Genomic DNA, 22,079 nt, shown 5'->3' on the forward strand with positions numbered 1-22,079 from the left:
TCACATATGGTTTACACGGGTGCAGAAAGAACTTGCGTGTATCGTTCGGTAAAGTAGGAAAACACATACAAAAATTTAGATTTTTTTTCTTGAATTAGTGAAAGTGTTACTTAGATTACCACGGAAACCAAATTAAACTGCTGCATTAGACGATGCAGAATATATGCAATTTATATTTCACGAAAGAAAATCCGTTAAAGCGATTGAGTTTCATAAATGGATGTTTCCTATAATTTAGAAAATTTTGGGAAGTTTTCATCATTAATTAGGAAATTGTACCATTTTTTAGGATTAATTAGGATTTTATTGTTTGGGAATTTATTTAGCAGCTTCAGAATGCTAGTTCCATATTCCAAAAATAAAAATAAAAATTTCGATATTACCGTAAATGACAGAATAAGGCACAAAAAAACAACGTTCTTTACTATGACTATGAATTCCTCACAATAGACAACCACGATAAGGATATGAAAATGAAAATATTAAAATTTTAAAAAAGATAGATTATTACTATTATAATTTTTATATTTCTTTTGTATTTCTATTTTTATTCATAAAAGTTATGAGAATAAAATTTAAGAAATTTGCTTTCCTTAAAAAAAAATTAATAAGTGCCCCTGCTGAATTAACGGCCCCTGTCCAATAGGCGCCCCCTGTCAAGTTAAAAAATTTAAATAAGCGCCCTGGGCGCCTGAATCCGTTATTTAGGTACATTCTTCATGCGCGGAGGTAATTTAAAGTAGTATTATTAAGGAACAATTTTTTTGAATAGACATTAAACAGGGAGGGGAATGGAGATCCTGAAAAAAAAACAAGTATTGGATCAGGAATCCAACATAGTTATCATTTAATAACATACAAAAATAAAATAAACAAAAATCTAATATATCTGTACGCTTTTTACGTTACAAGAACGGGTCATCTTTTAAATTTAGATAAAATTTACATATATTTAAGACCAAAAATAAAATAAAGATTTTTCTAAACTAAAGAAGGAGTACCCTTCCATCATTACAACGTTAAATCTAACAAAACTTCAAAATGTACATCATTTCTATAGAAATTAAAACAACAAAAACAACAACATTAACATGATTGGTGTTCCGCATTAACATAGTTGGTGTTCCGCCTGTAGTTTTTGGCTGTTATATCTGCATGTTTGCTGGAAATTATATTTTATAGGGAATACAGCTTGTCTGTTACATGAAACACAAAGTCTTCTCTAGACAAAGCGCCTATGAGAAGGTTTTAGAAAAAAAAAGTACACAGAAATCTTAAAGCGGAAAAAAATAAGTAACCATAATCATTTTATACAGTTTTTGTTTCCACTTTGTAAGTTCAAGTTTATAAACAACTTTTTTGCGAAAACACTTGTTGTCTTATGAAGTTGTCCAACAAGAATATATGAGAAACAAACTGCCTAAGAAACTAATTTATATATTTAAATATAATGTCGGTGCGTCGGCCATCTGATCTCTTTGTTCTTCACAGACGACTGTGGTTGGGATTGTGCAGCTTGTGTTGGGTTCAAAACAATATCGCAATATTGTTGAGTCGGATTATTTTTACACTCGATATATTTATTAATGTAACTCGCCAAATACGCTAAAGGTGAGGAACCCTGTGAGAGTGTTTGTAAGTGAAATTCTTTCATGCTAAAATTGTCGCCAAGCTTTTTCTCCGTATTGTTGCGTAGCGACCAAATATCTAACTGGCCAATCATATAAGCTGTGGCTTGCCCATAGTTACTTTGATAACGAGTTACTTCTTTCTTGCTCAAGTCGGTGTTGTCCCATGCGTACTTTTCGAATAATTCTAGAGCTTCCTGACGAGACATGTTTCTGTAATGCAAGCCGGTATCAACAATTAGACGAAGTGCTCGCCATATCTAAGTAAAAATCAACCATAATAAGAAAAAAACCTACAAAACAATGCAATCATTCTAAAACCAAAGAAGTTTGGCAATCGAGAATACCCTTTAGTGAAAAAAGAGAGCTTTATTATACGGGACTATTTAAACCAAGTACTTAATTCGTTTGTTGACAAACATAATCTTTTGTGGGTATCAATTCAACCGGAAGCTCATCCTTGCTTCTTCAGAATTTTCCAGCCAAGTACCATCTTTTTTTACATATGAAGTTAGAAATGCTGGGTAAGTTGCCGTAAATTCGTTCGTTGATATTATTTTTTGCGAATGACGAAAAAATGTTATTAAATATTTTTTAGACTAGTTAATCAGTTTGTTTTTACAAAATTAATTATCTCACTTTTGGTATTAAAAATGTCAGAAATAATCGACTTTAGTCAGTTTTTAAGCGTGTGATATCAGCGATTTTCGAAGAACATTTTGCGGCCACCTTATATCGGAAATTTAGCTAAAATTAGCAGCTGCAAGATAAATAAAAGAGCGTTTACATACCTGCCACTTTAACATTCCAAACTTCTGCATTGGATTATCGTCATAAATTTTTGTTCCTTGCGCAATAAGTGGGTTTTCTGCATACAACGCCCACCCTTCTGTAAAAGCAGTATAGTACGTTTTGTCATCTAGCCAAGCTTCAGGACCTCCACATTTATCACGAAAATGTTCTGTTAACCCTTGTACCTATTAAAGACGAGAAGTAATTTTGAACATATCTCTAAGTATTGGCCGGGTCTAATTATTAGTTGACCCTAATTTTAAACGTCTTTCCAAATATCATTATTTGTGATTACTGATAATGGGAATTCAAAGGGAAGTCTTTGTCACAAACTCACCTTAAGTTGAATAATTTTAGCAAAAAGATTAATTTTCGCGAATCTATGCATATACGCGAAAATTTGTCAACGCAAAAATTCTTAAAATAGTCGTTTTAGCGAAATTACTAAAAAATGACTTATTTTATTCTCTCTAAAAAAGTCGTTTTTAAATTCAAATGACGGCCCTTGACGCCAGAGAGTTTAAATTTTATCTTAACAAAGAAGCCTGGAATAAATAAAATTGTAAAACACAGTACTAGTGAATTCTTTTCAAACAAAAGTGGTCCTCTCGATAAAATAAAACCTCACAAAATATAACAAAATTTTTTTTCGACTATGCGAAAAAAGTTTTCGAAAAAAATTAAGAGCTTAAGGTTTAAAATTATTCTGCTCTAAATTTAAACGGAAATTTAAAAATAGCCCAAACTTTGTGTCCCTTCACAATTTCGCCACTTGGAGCAAATGAATCAAATTCTCAGATTAGTGAACAACATGAGGAAATCAGTACCTGCGTATGATGACCAGGTCTTGCTTCGTGCGCATTAACGGAATATTCAGAAAATTTAGGTCCTAGATGTTCCAAGAAAAATGGAATATTGTAGTGGCAAGGCTTAGTACAATTTATGTCAGAATTATCGTAACTTTGCGCTCCACTGGAAGGAATGAAATCAGGACGCAACTTTACTGGACAATTGGGAGTGCTGTGTCGTACCCCAGTGAAGTAGAAGAAATCAACCGTGTTCGGATCATGAATACTCATTGCCTAAAAATACACATATAAATATAAAATAAAAATAAGAAAATTAGAATTAAAGATTAAATTTTTTCTGAATTCAAATCAATTTACGTGTTCATAAGATAAAATTAGGTAAAAAGAAATTCTAAGTTCAGCTGGTTTTTGTCGTCTTACGTTTCCCAGACATTTGGTCCTCGTTTTACCTTTAAGTTGTAATCAAAAGAATAGACACTTGTGCAAGAACAAACACGTAAAAATAAGGGTAATCTGACGACTTCTATTAACATCATAAACTAATCAGTATGAGTTCTACCTAGAGAAGCTCTATAACATCTTTGCAAAGAAATGTCTTTGCAAAATGTGTTTATTTTTACATTAGCACAGAACTAACTAAACCAGTTAAAGACATGCTTTCACACATTCTTAATTTATTGAAATCATAGAGAGGAATTCATTGATGCATAAAAAAGTTTAATATTTTCTCTTTCTGAAGAAACCTCACAAATAACTAACTGCTTGTTAAAAGTAACATTTTCTTTCGCAAACAAGTATGCCATAGCTTCCTTCACAGTATAATTGCGAACAAATTAAGTAAAGTGTTTTGTATAGCTATTTTTTTTTAATTGCCAGGCAAGTTTCCAGTTACAGGATCACGACAAAAGCTAAAAATGATGAAATCATGGCAATATTTTTTATGCTAAATAACAATGGTTCACGTGCAATGATAAATGTGAAAAGCATATGTTTTGAGAAACGTGGGGAAAAGATCTTTTGATTCTGAATTGTAATTAAAGTTCAAAATTTGAATTAAGAAAATTTTGAGAAACTAAGGAGCTATATATTAAGACTTTTTATACCATCTTTTACTGAAGACAAACCAGCAAACCATTATTTTAATCGCAAGAGCACAGGAAGAAAGAGAGTACATTACCATTTGAGCAAAACTGAACCACTTCATCATAGCCTTCCATCTTGTTGGACAGTATTTCTTTGCGCTTTCTTCGTCCGTGCATTTAGTGAAAGCTTCGCCCTTTGTTTCGTTTTCTGGTAACGGAGTATCATGAAAATAACTTATCGACAAGTTCGTAAGTATTAACTTGAAAGCATCGACAGCTGCTGTTTCGTTGGCTAGATTCGTAACATTCTTTGCGATTTCAATCACCTAAGTTGATTAAAAATATTTAAAAAAAACTTGTTTCCCTATGAGTTCAAATTTCTATCATTTTGTCGACGACAAATGCCAATCAAGCAAAAATAGATATTTCGCAAAAAGATATTTTAAAGTTATATGAGTGTCTTAAGTTGGTAGAGCAGTTTTTTAAGATATTAAAAAATAATAAGAACGACAAAATCTACGACATATCCAAATATATCTTTCAGCAAGCTTTCGCCAACGCCCAGGTTGGCATGTTCACACTGCTTCTAAATTTTATTTTACAAGTTAGAGATAAAATACTAAACATAAGATATAATAGGAAGAAAATAGAGCTATTATATTAATTCTAAAGGCATAGATTTTACCGTGTTATTTAAAATGGGACGGTCACGCTAAATTAATAAGCTCTCCATCAGAGTGAGTTTAAAATCTTTAGACTCTTCCGCAAGTACTGAGAAGATGAGAAACGATGCTGGAGAGTAATTACAAAACGTTAGATGTTCGAGAACGGCACTGGCCTGGGGACCAAGTTTAACGCGTTTACCTGTAAGTGCAGAAACACCCAAATGCTAAGACATACGGACTTTAAAATGGCGTTTTGTTTTGCCATAATAAGTGGCGTTGCAGCCACTACACTTAAAACAGTAAACGAGTCCGGAGCGTAACGATTCGGGTATTCTGTCCTTAAAGGCAAAGCAGCTACGTAGCCTCCTCTTAGAAAAAAATATAAATTTAACATTACAATGTGCCAGTTTCTGCTTAAACAAACGGTGCAAACGTGTTCTAATTTGTAAGGTAATCTTTCCTAAAAAAGGTAAAACAAGGACTGACTCTTTCTTAGGAGCAAGGGACACTTGTTCCTTCGGTTCGTAATTTCTGCTCTTGAAAATTTTGAGACAGAATTCAAAAACCTTTGAAGGGTATCCATTCCTTCCAAGAATAGTCTTCAACTGAGATATTTCTACATGAAATTTATTAAGATCTGAACACAGATGGTAACAACGATAAAGTAAAGAAAAAATCAAGCGTCTTATCAAGTGTCTTAAGTAATTTGTTTTAGAGTTAGAGGTAAGTTTCAGCGTTCATATCTGATAGATACATAATTGTACTACCACATCAAAAACATACCTGTGGATACAGTTTGCGAAGATTTTCCCATCCCAATTGATGCACATTATTTGGATGGATGTTCTTGGTGGTGAAATATCCCAAAATTGCAGCATACGCCTTCTTTCCGTCCAAACGACATTCAGGATCAGTACAGTTGGGTAAGAAAGGATCAGTTTTCGAACCACTGATAACACTACCATTGTAGTAAATGACATCTATTGGTAACGCAGACAAACCTCCGCCAGAACTGTCATTGTTCGGACGACAATATAGATAATGCTCAAACTCTAGATACCTAAATAAAGAAAGTTATTCTAGTGAGATAGCGAAAAATGAACCTACGTGTTTCAGAGGTACAATGCGAAGGACACCAAGACATGACTTACAGTGTGAAATATTGACATGAATAAATTACAAAAACATTTTGTTAGTAATAAAGGCCATCACCAGTTTAAAAAAAATGTCAAAATGAAGTGGATATAATGTATAGGGTAATGTAATTTTGACGAATAGGTACTGAGATGTTACGGTTTAAATTTTTTTGATGACGTCAACAACCTGTCTGTTCAAAAAAGGGCGGGCTTTAGGAAATTGGTCCCAGATTGTCCCTAGTCACCACGCGTTTGACACTGACTGACGTCGACTTTTGTATTATTAAAGAGATCCTTAGATTATCCTATCAGCCTAATAAAAATATGTTGACCGAACCTTTTTTATCTTTGCGTTCCAACAAACTATCAACAAACTATTCAAAAAACAAAGAGGAAAAACACAAAAAGAGAATTTTAGAAATAAGCAATAAATATTTAAAGGAAGGGATAAAGTGAAAAAATAACAAGAAATTTATACTTCAACAAACGTTCCACAGCTTGTCCAATGTAAAGTTCAATGGATGATTGGATGTAGTTACTGATATTTTTTCCATGTTCGTTTTTGATCTCTTCATCCACTTCAGTGGATATGTTCTCATAAAAAGACAATTCGAAGAAACTTGATGCATACCATTCACCTGATATTCCTGTCAATAAATCAATTATTATTATTATTATTATTATTATTATTATTATTATTATTCCGAATGTTTATACAGGATATAGCCACTGCAGTGTTGCGAACACTGTTATCAAGGTGGGTCCTGTGTCCTGAATGTATACATATGTATACACTGGCATTGCCTACCCGATTTCCCTCACATGGCATGGGTTGACCCGCAGCTGTGGTAAACCCACTTGCTAAACATGTCGCGCTGTGGACCGAACTATGGACCTTGTGATTGCGAACCAAACTCTATTACCACAAGGTTAAACGCCACAAAAAAAGAGGGTGAAAGTCAGCAGTCTAAAAAGATTTAAGATAAATATTTGATAAGCTTTATGCGGCATGCTAATGCTTCATTTTATCATACAATTAAAAAGTTTTGTTAATATTTTTATGGAAAAAAGAAATTACGCAGTAAAAATATTGAGAAAGTAATTTTCTATTTGCGCAGTTCAATGTTATTATTCATTATGAAAAATACTTTTTCTGTATGTTACTTGTTTACTTTCTGGATGCTTAACTTTCTTAGGTTCTCGGTAAGCCTAGACGAAAATAAAGAAGTAAAAAAACATAAAGTGAAAACCTTTTGCGCCGTTCTTTGTAATGTTTGGATGTTTGCTTTTCATAGCATCAATTCCAGCTGTGCATTCTACCATCGTTCTAACCATACCTTTTTGTATACCCATTTTTAAAACACCAATATAATTGTAAATGGAGGCATTATAATCCTTAAAGTGTGACATAATTCTATCGACATCAGCTTTGTTTTGTGGTTTTATTGTTCCAATCGAGTTGTAAATACCATAGGCTATGTGGCAAATAGGTTCAGCACAAAAACCACTTGGCCCCATTAACCACAAGCCTGCAGTGTAGTTGAGATAGGAGAAAGCGAAAGTATTTTCGAGGAAATGTTTTGTTTGGAGGTAGGCCTTGTGTTCTCTTGGTTTTAATTTCGAAAGATCGGGATTCTAAAAATACATGACACAAGCTGCACAAATGATTTTGTCTGAAAACATGCAATTAATAAATTAACATTTTTTGTCAATGCTGTCAATGTTGATGTAAATTACTTTTATTAATAGGAGATCAATAAAGGTGTGGCATAAACTCATGTTTAATGTAGCAAAAAATAACTATTTGATGCTGCAAGTTGTGTATGAAGGTGGTCTGTCAAATAAACATCACAACACACCATGAACACACTCAAAATAAGTTACTACAAGACAATTTATACTTAAAAAACACTTTCTGCAACAAGAACAGGAATTTCTCCACTTCAGTTTTTCAAGATCCTAATTTTAAGATTACATAGTATCTAAGACTTTATATAAATCCTGTCATAGGCTGAAATACCTGTCAAATATAGAATAGTTAAGATCAATCTAAACATTTTATGAACGTGATAAGTATTTCCGTGTAGATTTACTTCATATGTTCTTCAGCAAGTCTAGACATTCAATTCAGAAATCAATTTGCATTTAATAAAATTGCGCCCCCTCCCCTCTCTATTGAACGTATTATAGTAAACTCAAAGTGTATATTATTAAAATGCACAACTAAATGAATAATTGAAAGACTCTACTAATGGCTTTTAAACTGTTCAGCCGGGCGCCACGGAAAAATAGCGACCGAGATTGTGACGTCATTGACCAAAGGCAGTAAGATCCATGCAACAACCGGTCAATGGAATAGCTCAATGGAATTATTCTGCCTCCGCCGATGCAATATGCAAGAAAACCAGAACGCAACTCAGTGTACTTTATATAAACAATCTTACCAAATCATTTGCTTCCTGTAATAGTTTTTTAGCACGTTCAGTAATCCTTTTAATATTTTCAGGACTTGGATCATGGGCTTTAAACTTCTCTTTGATGTCTTTTTCTGTTGCAGCAGGGTCCCACGCAATTTCTTCTCGGAAAATGTCATGGTAATCCCTCTTCATTTTTAAAATAAACTCGCCAAATTTAACACGCTTAGCTTCGTTCGAATACCCACAAATGTCGTACTTTTTTTCAGTGTTCGTTGCACATACTTTTTCTGATTTCTTGTTTGCCAGAACAATCAATGCAATTCCGATTATCAGTAGAATCAAAGCAAGCACTATTAAAAATATATACTTCTTATCCACAGACTTCTCCGAATTTCCACGGTAACCGGCTCGAGGTAAACCCTCAATCGAACCAGATTCGCCTTCATACTTGACTATCTCCTTCTTCGAATCTGACCGCATGATTGTGTGGCATTAGTTCTAAAAAAAAGAAAATAAATAAGATCTAAAACGACAGCAAATTAATGTTTATTCATATCATAAAAACGTAATGGCTCAGGTGTGTCACAAGATGCAACTGGTAAGTGTAGTTTCGATGGAACGTTATAACTTTCCAGTGGCAGCTGTACAACGCAGTTCTATGCTTACAGCATCTTAAGCACAACATCTTTTGTATTGCATTGCTGTAGGTTTTCATTAAAATGTATATATGACAGTTGTACCGAACTACACTTTAACAAATATAATTAGATTAGCAAACTATGCTTAATAGCTACTTTAAAGTGCATATGGCACAAATCCAAAATATTATTCTGGAAATTCGCAAGAGAAACAAAATAGTATAAATTTTACTTGTTAAGTAACATAGACAAGTAAAAAAATATAAAAAACGTACAATTATTTATAATAAAATAATTTGAACTTTATTTTTTACAAATTAAAGTTGCTGATCTGTCATTCATTATCTTCGTCTTTAACGCCTAGCTCCAAACAATATTATTAGGATAAGAAATACACAATATATCCCTAGATGTATTTTTAAAATAGATAAAATGAAAATAAAATATAAGAGAGAAAAAGGTGGGGGAAATGAATCAAGAAAAAAAAAAGAAAATCAACAAAACAATAGTAAAAAACATAAAAATATAAAGGGAATATTATATACAATAATAACATTTAACAATCGTTGTTATATTTATATATATATATTCACAGGATATAGATCAAGCCTATTATCTTCATTTAAATAGCCTCAAGCAATTAATTAATTAACGAAACAATATCATAACTCAACACTGTTAAAATCTTGATTGTAAAATATAATATTTTCTGATTCGTGTTCACAATAGCTCTTTTTTGGCATAGGAATAATTAAAAATTTTAATTAGTTGCAGAGATCATACGTGGTTTTTCCTTTGTAATAGGATAGGCACTAATTAATAAAAATCTTGTGGTAGTCCCAGAAAAGTGAGCTGTTGCTTATTCAGTGCACCACTGCTCCTGTGTTTTTTTCCAACCATTTTTCAACCATTCTTTAAATTTAGGCTTTGTAGAGATTTTAATTAGCTTACCTAATCCCAAAAAACAAGTTAAGCTCTTATGTTATCTAGGAATCTTTTTATCTTGTAAAAAATCTTTAGCTATTTTTCTCGAGATATGTCTTGAAAGGTCCGCTAATTATGCTAGTCATGACGTCATGAACTACAAAAACACGAAATTGCTATTATTGAGCATAATTAGAATAATTATAATAATTGAAAATAAAATTTACGTAAAATGTTTTAAACGTCAAACTAAAACATGGAACTTCTAAATAAAGATTATAAGAAGAAAATACAAATTCCTAGATAACTTTTCAAGCTCTTTTACATAAAATTATTTTTTTTAAGTAGGAGGCACTCTGCCAATAGAAATTCTCCTCACTACTTACACCTACCATCTTTGGCTCGAAGACAAACAACTAGTATAAAATTCATTAAAAACACGTGTTTTGATTGGAAAAAGTTGCATTCAGCCTCATAAAAAAGTATTACTGAATTTCAAAATTTGCAAAGCTGGTAATATTTTGTGCAAGAACATAATAATAATTAGACTTTAAATCTTCTGCAACTTAAAACGAAATAACACATCTATGTAGTGTAAATTACAGTCTAAGCTGTTTTATAAAAGCTGTTTTAAGAATACATACAAATCCATAATGGTGGACAAACTGTGCATAACAACACCTCTTTATTTACATTTGAAACTTACACACATAGATCAATGGCGCAAAGAATAATTGTTTTTGTTTAAAAACATGATACCGTTATCAACATATAATATTGTTAAGATATTGCTACGTCTTGTAGTTTGAAAAATTCACTATTCTCTCTCTTCTTTTATTTTTTTCACAAATCAAAACAGTCATCCATTATCTTTTACTTTGAAGAAAATATTTAAAAGAAAAATTAGTTACCCTAACATAAAATAACAGAGAGAATATCTTGTGATGAATAAATTAATTAATTATAGAGAAAAGAAGGAAATTGAAATATATGAGCTATTAAGTGATATTATGTTAGTAATTAAATCAAATCAGCGCTAAAAAAAACTCTTCCCTTACTATGCTTTCTTTTGTTTTAAAAAACCACATTATGGAGACAGTCTGTAACTGCAGATTTAGAATTTTCAGAATTTGGTTATTGGTATTAAAAACATGGAAAATATGGAATGAGGCTGTTCAAAGTTCAAAAGAATGTCAAGTAGCATAAAAAGATTTTTGATTTGTTTGCTCAGCATTTATAATAATGAATTAATGCTTTGAGAAAAAAGTTAACGTTTCGTGAACCACTCCCTAAGACATTGTTCAGTAACGAGGTGACCGCTGTAAAAAATCAACTGAAAAATCAGCATTTGGGACAAGGTAACACTGTAACAATAATTACAACCATAACACTAATTGTCTGTTGTCCATATCTCTAAAAAATTATCAGTCACTTTATCTTTAAAAATTATTCAAGACATTTGTGGTGAGAATTTACTATACCATCACAAAAGCATTACAAAAAATATAGAATTCTTACCCTCACATAAAAGCTTTTATTGCACTCTTTATCCGTTATTGTCACAAGTTCAAAAATTTTACTACAAATTTTTTATGACATGGCTCTTAAGAATGTCAATATAGATAATAAAAGAGAAAGAAAAATCTTGATCATCTTCTTGCACAACACGTCTTGGATATTATAAGAATGAATAGAAAACTCATCCCTGGATGGCTTAATAAATCAAAAACATAGTGTATCAGATATAAAGAAAAACGTTTAAAAGAAAAGAAAAAAAGAAAAGAAAGATAGAAAAAGAATAATTTAAAAAAATACAGTAGTTAATTAAAATTATGAAAATTACTACTAATAAAATATTCTATGTATCAACACATAAAACAATATACCTCTCAGCAGGAAAAGCTTTCTTATCAAATGTTTCAAATTTCAATGCACTCCATAGGGGAGTCGAAAATTTTAAACCTAACCTGCATAGTTTTATAAACAAAACAAATAAATCAAAATACTAAGCTAACTTTGTTAAAAAGACAATATATTTAACAAAACCAGCAAATATATTATGAATACAGTGAAATTTGTAATACACACACAAATATAAAAAATGTCAACAAAAGATTTAGCTAACAAGCCCTTTAACAGTTCCAAATTGTTTACACGGTACAACAAAGCCGGCTCAACATCATTGCTAACTAAACGTAGCTTACGCAGTCCAACAAAAATATTTGCTGACTTTAAATGAAACAAAAAACGTAAACTACAACACACATTATGAGTCTTTATTTATAAGAAGCAACATGAAAACAATCCAATGATGTAATTTATAACACCCAGCTTTGTCTAAAAGTTAATAAGTGCAGGCTTGTATAATTAGATCACCTGTGTGAGGCTTGAGCAATATATATTATATAATATGTGTCTCATAATGGAAAAATAAGACTTTAAGTTCAAATCTAATAGCTTTTACAGATTTAAGTACTGGGTATTTAAAATTTCTTGTAGTTAAGCACACATTGAATTGTTAAAATACAGATATGTGATGGAGAGCAAAGGTAAATTGCAAGGGCATGCACTCCTCTTCAGAGTTGTTTTATTAAAATTTGAAGGAAAAAGGAGTAAATAGATTGTTTTACCAAAGGAAAGAATAATAATGTGTGGAAATTAATGAAAGGATTAGTAGAAAATAGTAAAAGAAATAAAAACAGAGTAGTGACAAGATAAGTAAAAACATGTCAACTACACTACCAAACAACAACAACAACAACATGAGACCATACTTCCACTATAACAACACCAACAGACAACACATCTGTAACTAAAAAAATTCGATTTAATATACACATTAAAAGAAGAAACCTTTCTGTATGACAAAAATAAAAATGGAAGTTAATATAAAGTTTCATAAGATAATATCTTCCCTTCATCCTCCAACAATTAGGACATACTTGGTTAACTAAACTGTTTATAGCGCATAATTAAATAACAAAATAGACAGAGAAAAATATAAAGCACAATCTAATTTAGAATAACATTGTGCAAAAATATTCCTAAATGGAAATACTTTTTTTTGTCATGCTTCAATCATTAATGAGCCCAAAGAAACAACCTTATGAACAAGTGAATATAAATGAAAAAGTGACAAGCAAAAAAACTGGTATCGTAAAAAGAATAAAAAGCAACAACAACAATAAAAAAAATTGATGTTTGCAATAAAAATAAAAGATTAAAAGCTAAAGGAAATAAAAGATTATACACAGTATCACAAAATTAAATCTTATCAGCCTTACTTTAACAAACATTGCGTTTGCAAAATTTAAACAAAACCTTGTGAATTTACATACTACACATTTAGTTAATTACTCATTGATAACAAGCAGGAGATCATCTAATTCACCACATCAGAAGATTCCCCTTAACTCCTTTGTATGCTTTCAACAAAAACCTTTGGCAGTATTAGTTTCATAGGACGGAAGAAGACCACTTAAATTATTTTTCTTAGGAGGCACCTCTCAAATTATCAAATACAGTTTTTATTTACATTACATAAAGGTATGCATGGAACTTGAAACCACAAAGTCTAAGCAATAAGAGAAAAAAATTGACACCAAACTATTTATGATTTCACAAGTAATTATGATATTTTATAATGTCAAAATTATGTTGCAATGTATTTTTATACTTTATCACTTTCATTTCTCATCTTAGCCACAGGACACAACAATACAATGCAGAAAATAAACAAACAAACAACAAATAAACAAAGAAAGTTTAAAATTCAACAGACCAACAACAACAAAAAGTTGCACAAGTGCAGGATTTTTCTCATTCTCTTCTTTACGTCTTTTTTCCTTCACTTCACATTATATGATATATAATAAAATAGTTAAATAAATAAAAAAAATGTTTTTTTTTACCATCATATCAACTCAAAGGAAAAGTTAAATGATTATGAAAACACAACTACACACATCTCAACATAGCTGACAGCTGCTTTTTTACCTCTTATCTTGCAGGCTAGGTAAGATAAAGATCAACTTTGTTTTTAAAGATTAGACAAACATAGTTAAACAAATGTATTTTTTGAGACATCTAAATAGAATTGTGGATATACAAGGTCACAGGCCTTGTAGGGATTGCATTCAACTAACTCACAAAATCACAAAAAAATATAACTTATATCTCCAAATGTTGTGTTTTCTTTGTATACCTGCTATTTTGCCTCGAATTATTATCTTTTTTTAACTAAACGTGTTTTGTATCGATGGTCTGGGACCTAATAACAATAACGACGTAAATGTATTCCGAAATAAAAATTTAAGTGGTGATAAGTATTTACATACTTATTATTCTTTTAAGTATTATACCCAGTTCTAAATGCCATAAAAACATACCTGGGATATTATATTTTTTGTTATTTATTATGAGTACCTTGTTATTCACCAACAACATCAACAAGATAATCAGATTACAATAGTGTTATAAAACCATGTAACCAAACCGAATAACACTGGAACAATTAAAGGAAAGTGTAGTTCAATTAAGCTAAAAATAATGTGTGTAGATTTAGTTTGACTTTTCTTCTTCTAAAGTTTATTTATATCTAAATATCATTATAAACTTTTTGAAACCTGCCCATGTTTACCACAAGACAAGTTGTATGGTGTATTGTATTGGCTCGTTCAATCCAGTGCATGTTCAGTTGGCTTATCACGAAACTTCAGATATCATTCATTAATCAATATATTCTATCGAAAAGTTGTTTTCATTCGTCCCATCCTCATATATATTTTTTGGTGTTTGTTTTTTAGCACATTTCTTAGAAAAAATGATATGGACAGCGAGTAAAAAAATGTGTACACTTAGAAAACATGTCAGGGAATTAAAAGAAATAGCACATGGATAGTTGCTAAACTTTCGTTAAAATTACAACAACAGGTACACCATTCCTTGTGTGTAGCAACAGAGGAATTTTGAAAAAATAACAACAAAATATAAACAAGAACGTATAAGAACGATGTATATTACCAGCATGGGATTAACTTTACATGTACGCAACTTTAATAACTAAATATAACAGGATTTGCAAAGTTTACATGGGGTACTTAAAGTTGCTGTGCGAGACATGACTTTATTTTTTTAACATGCAAAGATAGCATACATATTCAACAACACATTAACAATAACAACAAATGTTCTACAAAACCTTGTGAAAAGGTGATAAAAACAATTTTCTGGTAGTGACTTAAGTGACTTGAAGGGCTGAAGGTAAACACAGCAAAGTCTAAAGTCATGATAAGTAGCATTGCAGCCAAGTGTGACCTTGTAGTTGGAAAGTGGCCTTGTGGAGTTTGCAGGAAAGGGGTTGGTAGTAACTCAATTTTTTGTCAGACTTGCAAGCATTGGGTACATAAGAAGTGCAGTAGTATTAGTGGAAGGTAAGAGCTGACATACAGTTTGTAAGCAAGAGTTGCAAAGGTGAGATTATAGAGAATGAAGCATTTCCAGCTTTAATGATGTACAACAGTGGCTCGTTAGAGATAGTTAAGAACTTCTGTTACTTAGGTAATATGTTGGGCAGTGAAGGGGGTGTTGGAAGAAGTGTTACTTGCAGGATAGGTTCTGCTTGGAAAAAGTTTAGAGAGTTACTTCCTTTATTGACTAGCAGAGTCCTGTCAATTGAGGTAAAAGGTAGGTTGTATGAGGCCTGTGTAAGAAGTGTTATGTTCTATGGTAGTGAGACATGGGCAGTGAAGCAGGAAGATCTTGACCGTTTAGAAAGGAATGATATGAGAATGGTTAGGTGGATGTGTAATGCCAGTCTGAGAGACAGAAAGAGTTCAGATGAGCTAAGAAGCAGGCTAAGTCTCCGTAGAATTAAAGATGTTATCCAGATAAGAAGATTGAATTGGCTGGGGCACTTAGAAAGAATGGAGGAGGATAATTGGGCAAGAAAGTGTAGAGACTTGATAGTTCCTGGGGCAAAGCCCAGAGGCAGACCGAGAAAGACTTGGCAGGAGGTTATAAGGACAGACTTGATAGAGAGGAAGTTGAGTTTAGATCTAACACAGTCTAGATCAGATTGGAAGAGGGTCATTAATATACCCCGTCCAACCCATGCTAGCATGGAAAATGGACGTTAAGCCGAGAATGATGATGATGATGATGATGATGATGATGACTTAACCATACTAGCAGGGGAGAGGTCACAAAGTGTCCACTGTTTTTTTGACTGTGTATAACTTTTTTTCACCACTCAATTATAATTGAGTGCTGAAGTTTTGTGACTTTTCCAACTTTTATTGGAGCTTGAAACATAATTTGTAAATTTTAAAATGTATTCACCTCAAAGTGGTTACTAAGGTGTTGCTAAGGAGGTATATGGGTCATATAGCTAAAATACAGAGCCCTGTTCCACCAAAATGACGTGATAACATTTTTTCCCTTACCTCAATAATTAAGGTTGTATTGTCACTAATACTTGAGAAATTTAAATGTATTCCAAAATTGGAAAAATGGCTAATTTTGGATATGTGTGACATCATTTCTGATCCCAATGATGTCTTCAAATTAATGTTTTACCTGCAATCTATTTGTATTAACACTTTCTACAAGATGCCAAGTCACTAATAGAGTTAACATTCTCAAGTTTTATTTCAGATTAAGAAATAGCACATGTTTTTGAAATTGTCGTAACTTTAACTTACCTATTTGTGTTGATTCGTAGCAAACTCATCTGGTATACGACCAACGTTAGTACTGACATACAACTGAGACCATTTCTGGAAATATTCACAAAAATAGAGTATAGAATTGAACATAATTTTTTCCAAATTGTTATAGATTTTTTTGTTACAAAAAAATGGCAGCAAAATGTTACCAAACTTGAACATAATCCAAGTTGCACGGCATAAATCACTAGACTATATGTGACTTTTAGTGACTACCTACAGTAAAAAAAGTTTATCTACATCCAATTTAGGGTGGCCATATTACGTTTACCTCAAAAACACAAATAAAATATTTTAAAGATTCTAAAGCAATAAGAATTAAAAAAAAGATATTTTCTAAAAAGCGACATGGTAAATTTAAAATTATCAAAAAATGGTTTGGTAAATACTAAACAGACTTTTTTGGTTACATGATAAATCCAGAATAAAGAAGGCTATGTACAAAAAAATACTTTGTTCCTTGTACTTTCTTTTTAAAAGTTAATAAGCTACAACCGACCATGTACAATGACACTATTTCATTTTACAAGATTAACATTACTTCATTGACAAAAACAGAAGTGTTGATTACAAAACAGTATTTTTCATTGTTTTTTTTTCATAATTTATTTTGTCAGTGTTCACTTAGTTCGTATTTTGTTCACTTGATGTTGTATTTAATTGTTCTGACAGTTTCTTTGTACTATTTGAGACTGGATATATGCTTCTGAATTCTTGTTGACAATTCGAAAACGCCATTCCAAGACCCATTCCACTGCCAAATGCAACAGGCCATATTTTACGTTGAAATAATGCAAGTGAAAAAAAAACACCAATTCCAATTCCCGATGCAGTTTTTAGTAGGGTATCGCTAATACATCTGTCATATTTCGCACCAAGTTCATCTTCACTTTGTTGAGTTATATATGGAGACATTTTTGCTAAACTATATCAATCAGACAAATTAAAATAAGGATAAACAATACATAATCCTTAGAGATTTCTGATATTTGTTAAAAATTCTGACAGCTTATAATTAGCTACACCTTAGTTTTACACATAGCTTCTGCTATGTGCCGCATAATGGCACTATGTAAAAATTATGTGCTTAATAAAAAAAGTAAAAATGAATGTTCAGGTTAAATCAAGCAATCCGATTGCCTGTCTACCCATTACATCTTAAATACACACAAGAAACAAGGATTCCTATATTTTAAATAGAAATAATTTACAGTACAGCCAAACTATGTAAAGATTAACTATCAGAAAGCCTCTTTTTCATGAAACAAATAAAATCATTAAACATTTAAAGCATGCTGGTGTAAACAATGGAGACCATAGCATGATAGCAGTAACAGACAAAAATTCAAAAAAGGAAGAGAATTCAAATTTAAAGAGACATAACACTCTGTAATTCTGTAACCACTGCAAAAAAAAAAAAAAAAAGAGGCGATTGATCCAATGGGTTAAAAACATTAAAATTACAGAAAAAATGACAACAATAACAATAACAAAATATACTCAAAACATTTTTTTTAACTCTTGCTGTTAGAGTACAAGGAACACCTTCTTCCACATCGTATATACACACACACAGTAATCCTTATTGACAATTATAGTGGACAGTATCTATAGATAAAAATCACCATCTTGTACACCAAAAATGCATGTCATTGTAAATTCTATATTTAATATATCCTTGATACAGATTAATCTTCCATATCAAAATGATCATGACTCCTGTTTTTCTCTTGTAGTAAACGTTTTCCCCAGCCGCCACGTCCAATATCATAATCTGACCGGTATTCATCTCTAACTTGACCACCACTTCTTCCTCTACCATACTGTCTACCTTCTTCAAAACCTGCATCCCAATCAGTACGAACAACGCGATCATCCAATCTTGTACCATTTACATATCTCACAGCATTTTCTGCACCCTCTCGAAAATAATATTCTACAAAGCAAAATCCACAAGGTGTCTTATTATTTCGATCAAGTCCCATTATTATACGCTTCACATCTCCAGACTTTGAAAATAATTCATAAAGTTGTTCTTCTGAAGTATAAAATGACATGTTTCCAACATATAAAGTTGTACTGTCCTCTAATTTTTTCTCCAGGTCCTTACGAGAGCCTTTGAAATGTTGATCACGATATGCACTCAGCCCTGCCATTTCAAAGTTTTTATACACTAAATATAAGAAACTTGACAATTATAACAAAAGCTAAAAATATGCAGAGTTTGATATTTTCTACCAACTTCTGAATTTGGTTTTCAAAAATGTTGATTGCAAGTAGGATAAAAAAAGGATTTACTTCTTTTGGTTGGCAAACTTCACAGTTTCTTTTGAAAAGTGAACAAAGAAATAATGTGTGAATCTAGCTTTGAACATTCTATAAGTTCTAACGATCACGGTGTGCATATTATTATCTAAACAAGCTAAATTATTCACCATAGTTTTTAAACTTTCTTTGAGATGGGTAGATTTAATGTCGCAAAAAAACCTTTTAAGAAAAAAAAAGATATCGAAGTCGCAAATTAAAAACTAAAGAGTTCAACATCAGGGTTCGAATTAGAAAAGTAAAGTTGGTTTGCAAAAATCTCGACACTCTGTAAAAGCATTTATATCCCCGCTTAAAAATATTCAATTTGCAATTTTATCATTTCCTTTGCAAAGTGATTTGCTCGCAAATTGCGAATTGCTAATTCGAACCCTGAACATAGAATTAAAACGTGTTCTAAACTCATATTTTTTTTATTCTGTTTAATTTTAATTTGTTTCGAAAGTTTTTTTTATATACCAATTGACATTAAGCGCAACACATTTATCTTTTAACAAGGTATAATGAGTTGTCGGTAGTTCACCTTACACCTTCTGCACATCTTTGAATAGGCTATTGTTGTAAAGGTCAGGTTGCGAAAAACTTTTTTAGGAGGAATTTTAGATTTTCGTTTTTCGTAATGTATACATGACTTGAAATGTTCGAAACTCCCCTCCACGATGGAGGAACTCAACAAAAATTTGCACACATGTTTATCGATACTTGCTGCAAATAACTTTGTCACACTTTATGTACATTTTGATTATTTAAAGAAAAAGTGAGGTTAAAACACAAAAGAGCGAGCAAAAATTCATTTTTGTACAAATTTTTAAATTAAAAACGAACGACACGTTTTTTTCGAAAAAATGTGACAAAATATTGTTGCTATGGTAATGCTAAAGTGCAGGGTTCGAATTAGCAGTTCGCAATTCGCAATTTGCGAATCGAAATGCCATTTTTGCAAATCACTTTGCGAAAAAAATGATAAAATTGTAAATCGAATATTTTTAATTGGTGGCAAAAAAATGCTTTTTAGATCGCATTTTAAGAGTTTAAGAACGAAAAATGGCGATAGAAAAGCTTCTTTAGATCACAAGGTGTTCCAAGGCCACATCTATATGGTGGTTTACTTCGTTACAAAGTGCCAAAATTTTTGCGAACCGACTTTACTTTTCTATTTCGAACCCTGAATTATATAGGTTTTTGTGATTTTCTGGGCTAGCCACTTTAAATATGTATTATTATTATTATTATTATTATTATTATTATTATTATTATTATTATTATTATTATTATTATTATTCTTATTATTATTATTAGCCTGAATGTAATGTTACATGTAAACGCATTTCACAATGTTGCGTAATGAAGTCATGTTTACATAAAAAAACTTCATGTGTCTGTTGTTATCACAAAATATCAAATGTAATATTCCGAAAAAATATTAACACTCTTTTTACCGCGCTCAAAAGTTTAGATATTTACAACCATGTACACATTTTAATATCTTGCTATAAAAATATTTAATTCTTCTCAGAAACATTTGTTAGTTTTGGTTTTTCTTGCAAGTGTTTTTTTTATTGTGCTAAAAAGTTTTAAATCTCAAAAATATTTGTTTTTCTCATAGTGCTAAAAAACGTTTTACAAGTGTTTTTTTTTTACATTTTATTACATCGTGCCAAAAATTCCCATTCGTGTTTTTTTTCACTTGGAGAAGTTTTTACAGCACATTAAAAAGTATGCCCAGTGTAAACGTAGTATTAAAATTGCTCTTCCCCATAAAGGTTTGCATATTTAATTAGATAAACAACTGGTGAGTAGCAGGGTGACCACTAAAAAAATGAGAACAAAACTAAGGATATTAAGGAGAATTAAGGAGACAAATTGACACTTTTTAAGCATGTTTTGCTGCGAACGAAATAAAAAAATAAAGAAATAAGGATAATTAAGAAGAAAATCAATTTTAGTTCTCTATCTTTAATGTTACATACTGTGTTCTATGATCAGAAAATTATACATGATATACAAATATTATGTATATACTATATTTGTATATCATGTATAGTTATGCCTTAAAAGATAAAAAAGATTTCAGGTAACAGAAAAAAATATGTCTTATTTCACTGGTGATAAACAATCCATGAACACAATTCCGAAAAATTACGATCAGAAAAATTAAGAAATAAGGAGAAATTAAGGAGAATAGCTAAAATTTCAATTTTTTAAAGCATATTTAAGTACTTTTAAGGAGATTTTCTTTTTCTAAGGTTATTTAAGGAATTTAAGGAGGAGTGGTCACCCTAAGTAGGTAAAGATTAAAGAGGTTATACATAATATGCTTGTGTTGTTTTGAAAGGTATATTTATGCAGCAAGTTATTCTCCTCCCACTCAAAATAATGTAAAAAAGGAAACTTTTTTAAAAAAAACTTAGTGTTTTTTAATGTCTTTTCCGCAGTCTTGTAAGAAAATCTAAATAAATCTAAGTGCAAATCTTTTTTACAGAATATAGTTTAGTTCAATACTTGAAGTTTTTTTGCAGCATTAAAGTTATTTAAATATCATACGGAGGAGGGTGTTACGACAAGCATACTCTGCGTTGTTTTTTATCATTTTTTCTATGGTATTAGTCTTTCTCAGGAATATTTGAGTAGTTGTGTGATGATTTGCATCTGTAAATCAAGTAACGTGTAAGATGCACGTGCAAAGGAAGATACACATGTGATACGTGCTCCAAGGTTAATCTTTGTTGCGCATTGATTTTGCGGTAGAAAAGTGGGTAACGTTTTGAATCGTGAATCTCAAACACGATGATAGAGCGTCTACGTATAGGCGACTCTCTCAATCTTAACTTCCTTTTCTACATGTCCGAAATAGTATGCATGGCTATACAGTCATTTTCAAAAGTGTAATGTTTATTTTTCAGGTCATCCAAGAAAATAGGGAAAAATATGCTTCGTT

General features: G+C 31.4%; 3 protein-coding genes across 5 annotated transcripts; all 3 read right to left on the reverse strand.

Annotated features, from left to right (window-relative positions):
* Positions 1–818: 818 nt before the first annotated feature.
* On the reverse strand, positions 819–16,950 carry LOC130634275 (uncharacterized). 3 transcript variants are annotated; one of them, XM_057444609.1, is made up of 9 exons: positions 16,793–16,950; positions 8,557–9,027; positions 7,363–7,747; positions 6,591–6,759; positions 5,760–6,036; positions 4,407–4,637; positions 3,248–3,502; positions 2,420–2,605; positions 819–1,888 (listed from the first exon to the last, which is right to left on the reverse strand). In XM_057444609.1, exons 2-9 carry the CDS (start codon positions 9,007–9,009, stop codon positions 1,442–1,444), a joined length of 2,403 nt encoding a protein of 800 aa, XP_057300592.1. In that variant the 5' UTR covers positions 9,010–9,027; positions 16,793–16,950; the 3' UTR covers positions 819–1,441. The 3 variants fall into 3 exon arrangements, with proteins under 3 accessions (XP_057300592.1, XP_057300591.1, XP_057300593.1); XM_057444608.1 differs by lacking the exon at positions 16,793–16,950 and adding an exon at positions 11,610–11,769; XM_057444610.1 differs by lacking the exon at positions 16,793–16,950 and adding an exon at positions 9,443–9,810.
* Positions 16,951–17,255: 305 nt separating this feature from the next.
* On the reverse strand, positions 17,256–17,765 carry LOC130634328 (MICOS complex subunit MIC10-like). The gene has a single exon (XM_057444612.1). It carries the CDS (start codon positions 17,729–17,731, stop codon positions 17,441–17,443), a length of 291 nt encoding a protein of 96 aa, XP_057300595.1. The 5' UTR covers positions 17,732–17,765; the 3' UTR covers positions 17,256–17,440.
* Positions 17,766–18,313: 548 nt separating this feature from the next.
* Positions 18,314–19,017, reverse strand: LOC130634312 (nuclear cap-binding protein subunit 2-like). Its single transcript, XM_057444611.1, has one exon. It carries the CDS (start codon positions 18,970–18,972, stop codon positions 18,505–18,507), a length of 468 nt encoding a protein of 155 aa, XP_057300594.1. The 5' UTR covers positions 18,973–19,017; the 3' UTR covers positions 18,314–18,504.
* Positions 19,018–22,079: the final 3,062 nt, after the last annotated feature.

This window comes from Hydractinia symbiolongicarpus, chromosome 1 (assembly GCF_029227915.1).
Source record: "Hydractinia symbiolongicarpus strain clone_291-10 chromosome 1, HSymV2.1, whole genome shotgun sequence".
In the NCBI taxonomy this organism is placed as follows: domain Eukaryota; kingdom Metazoa; phylum Cnidaria; class Hydrozoa; order Anthoathecata; family Hydractiniidae; genus Hydractinia; species Hydractinia symbiolongicarpus.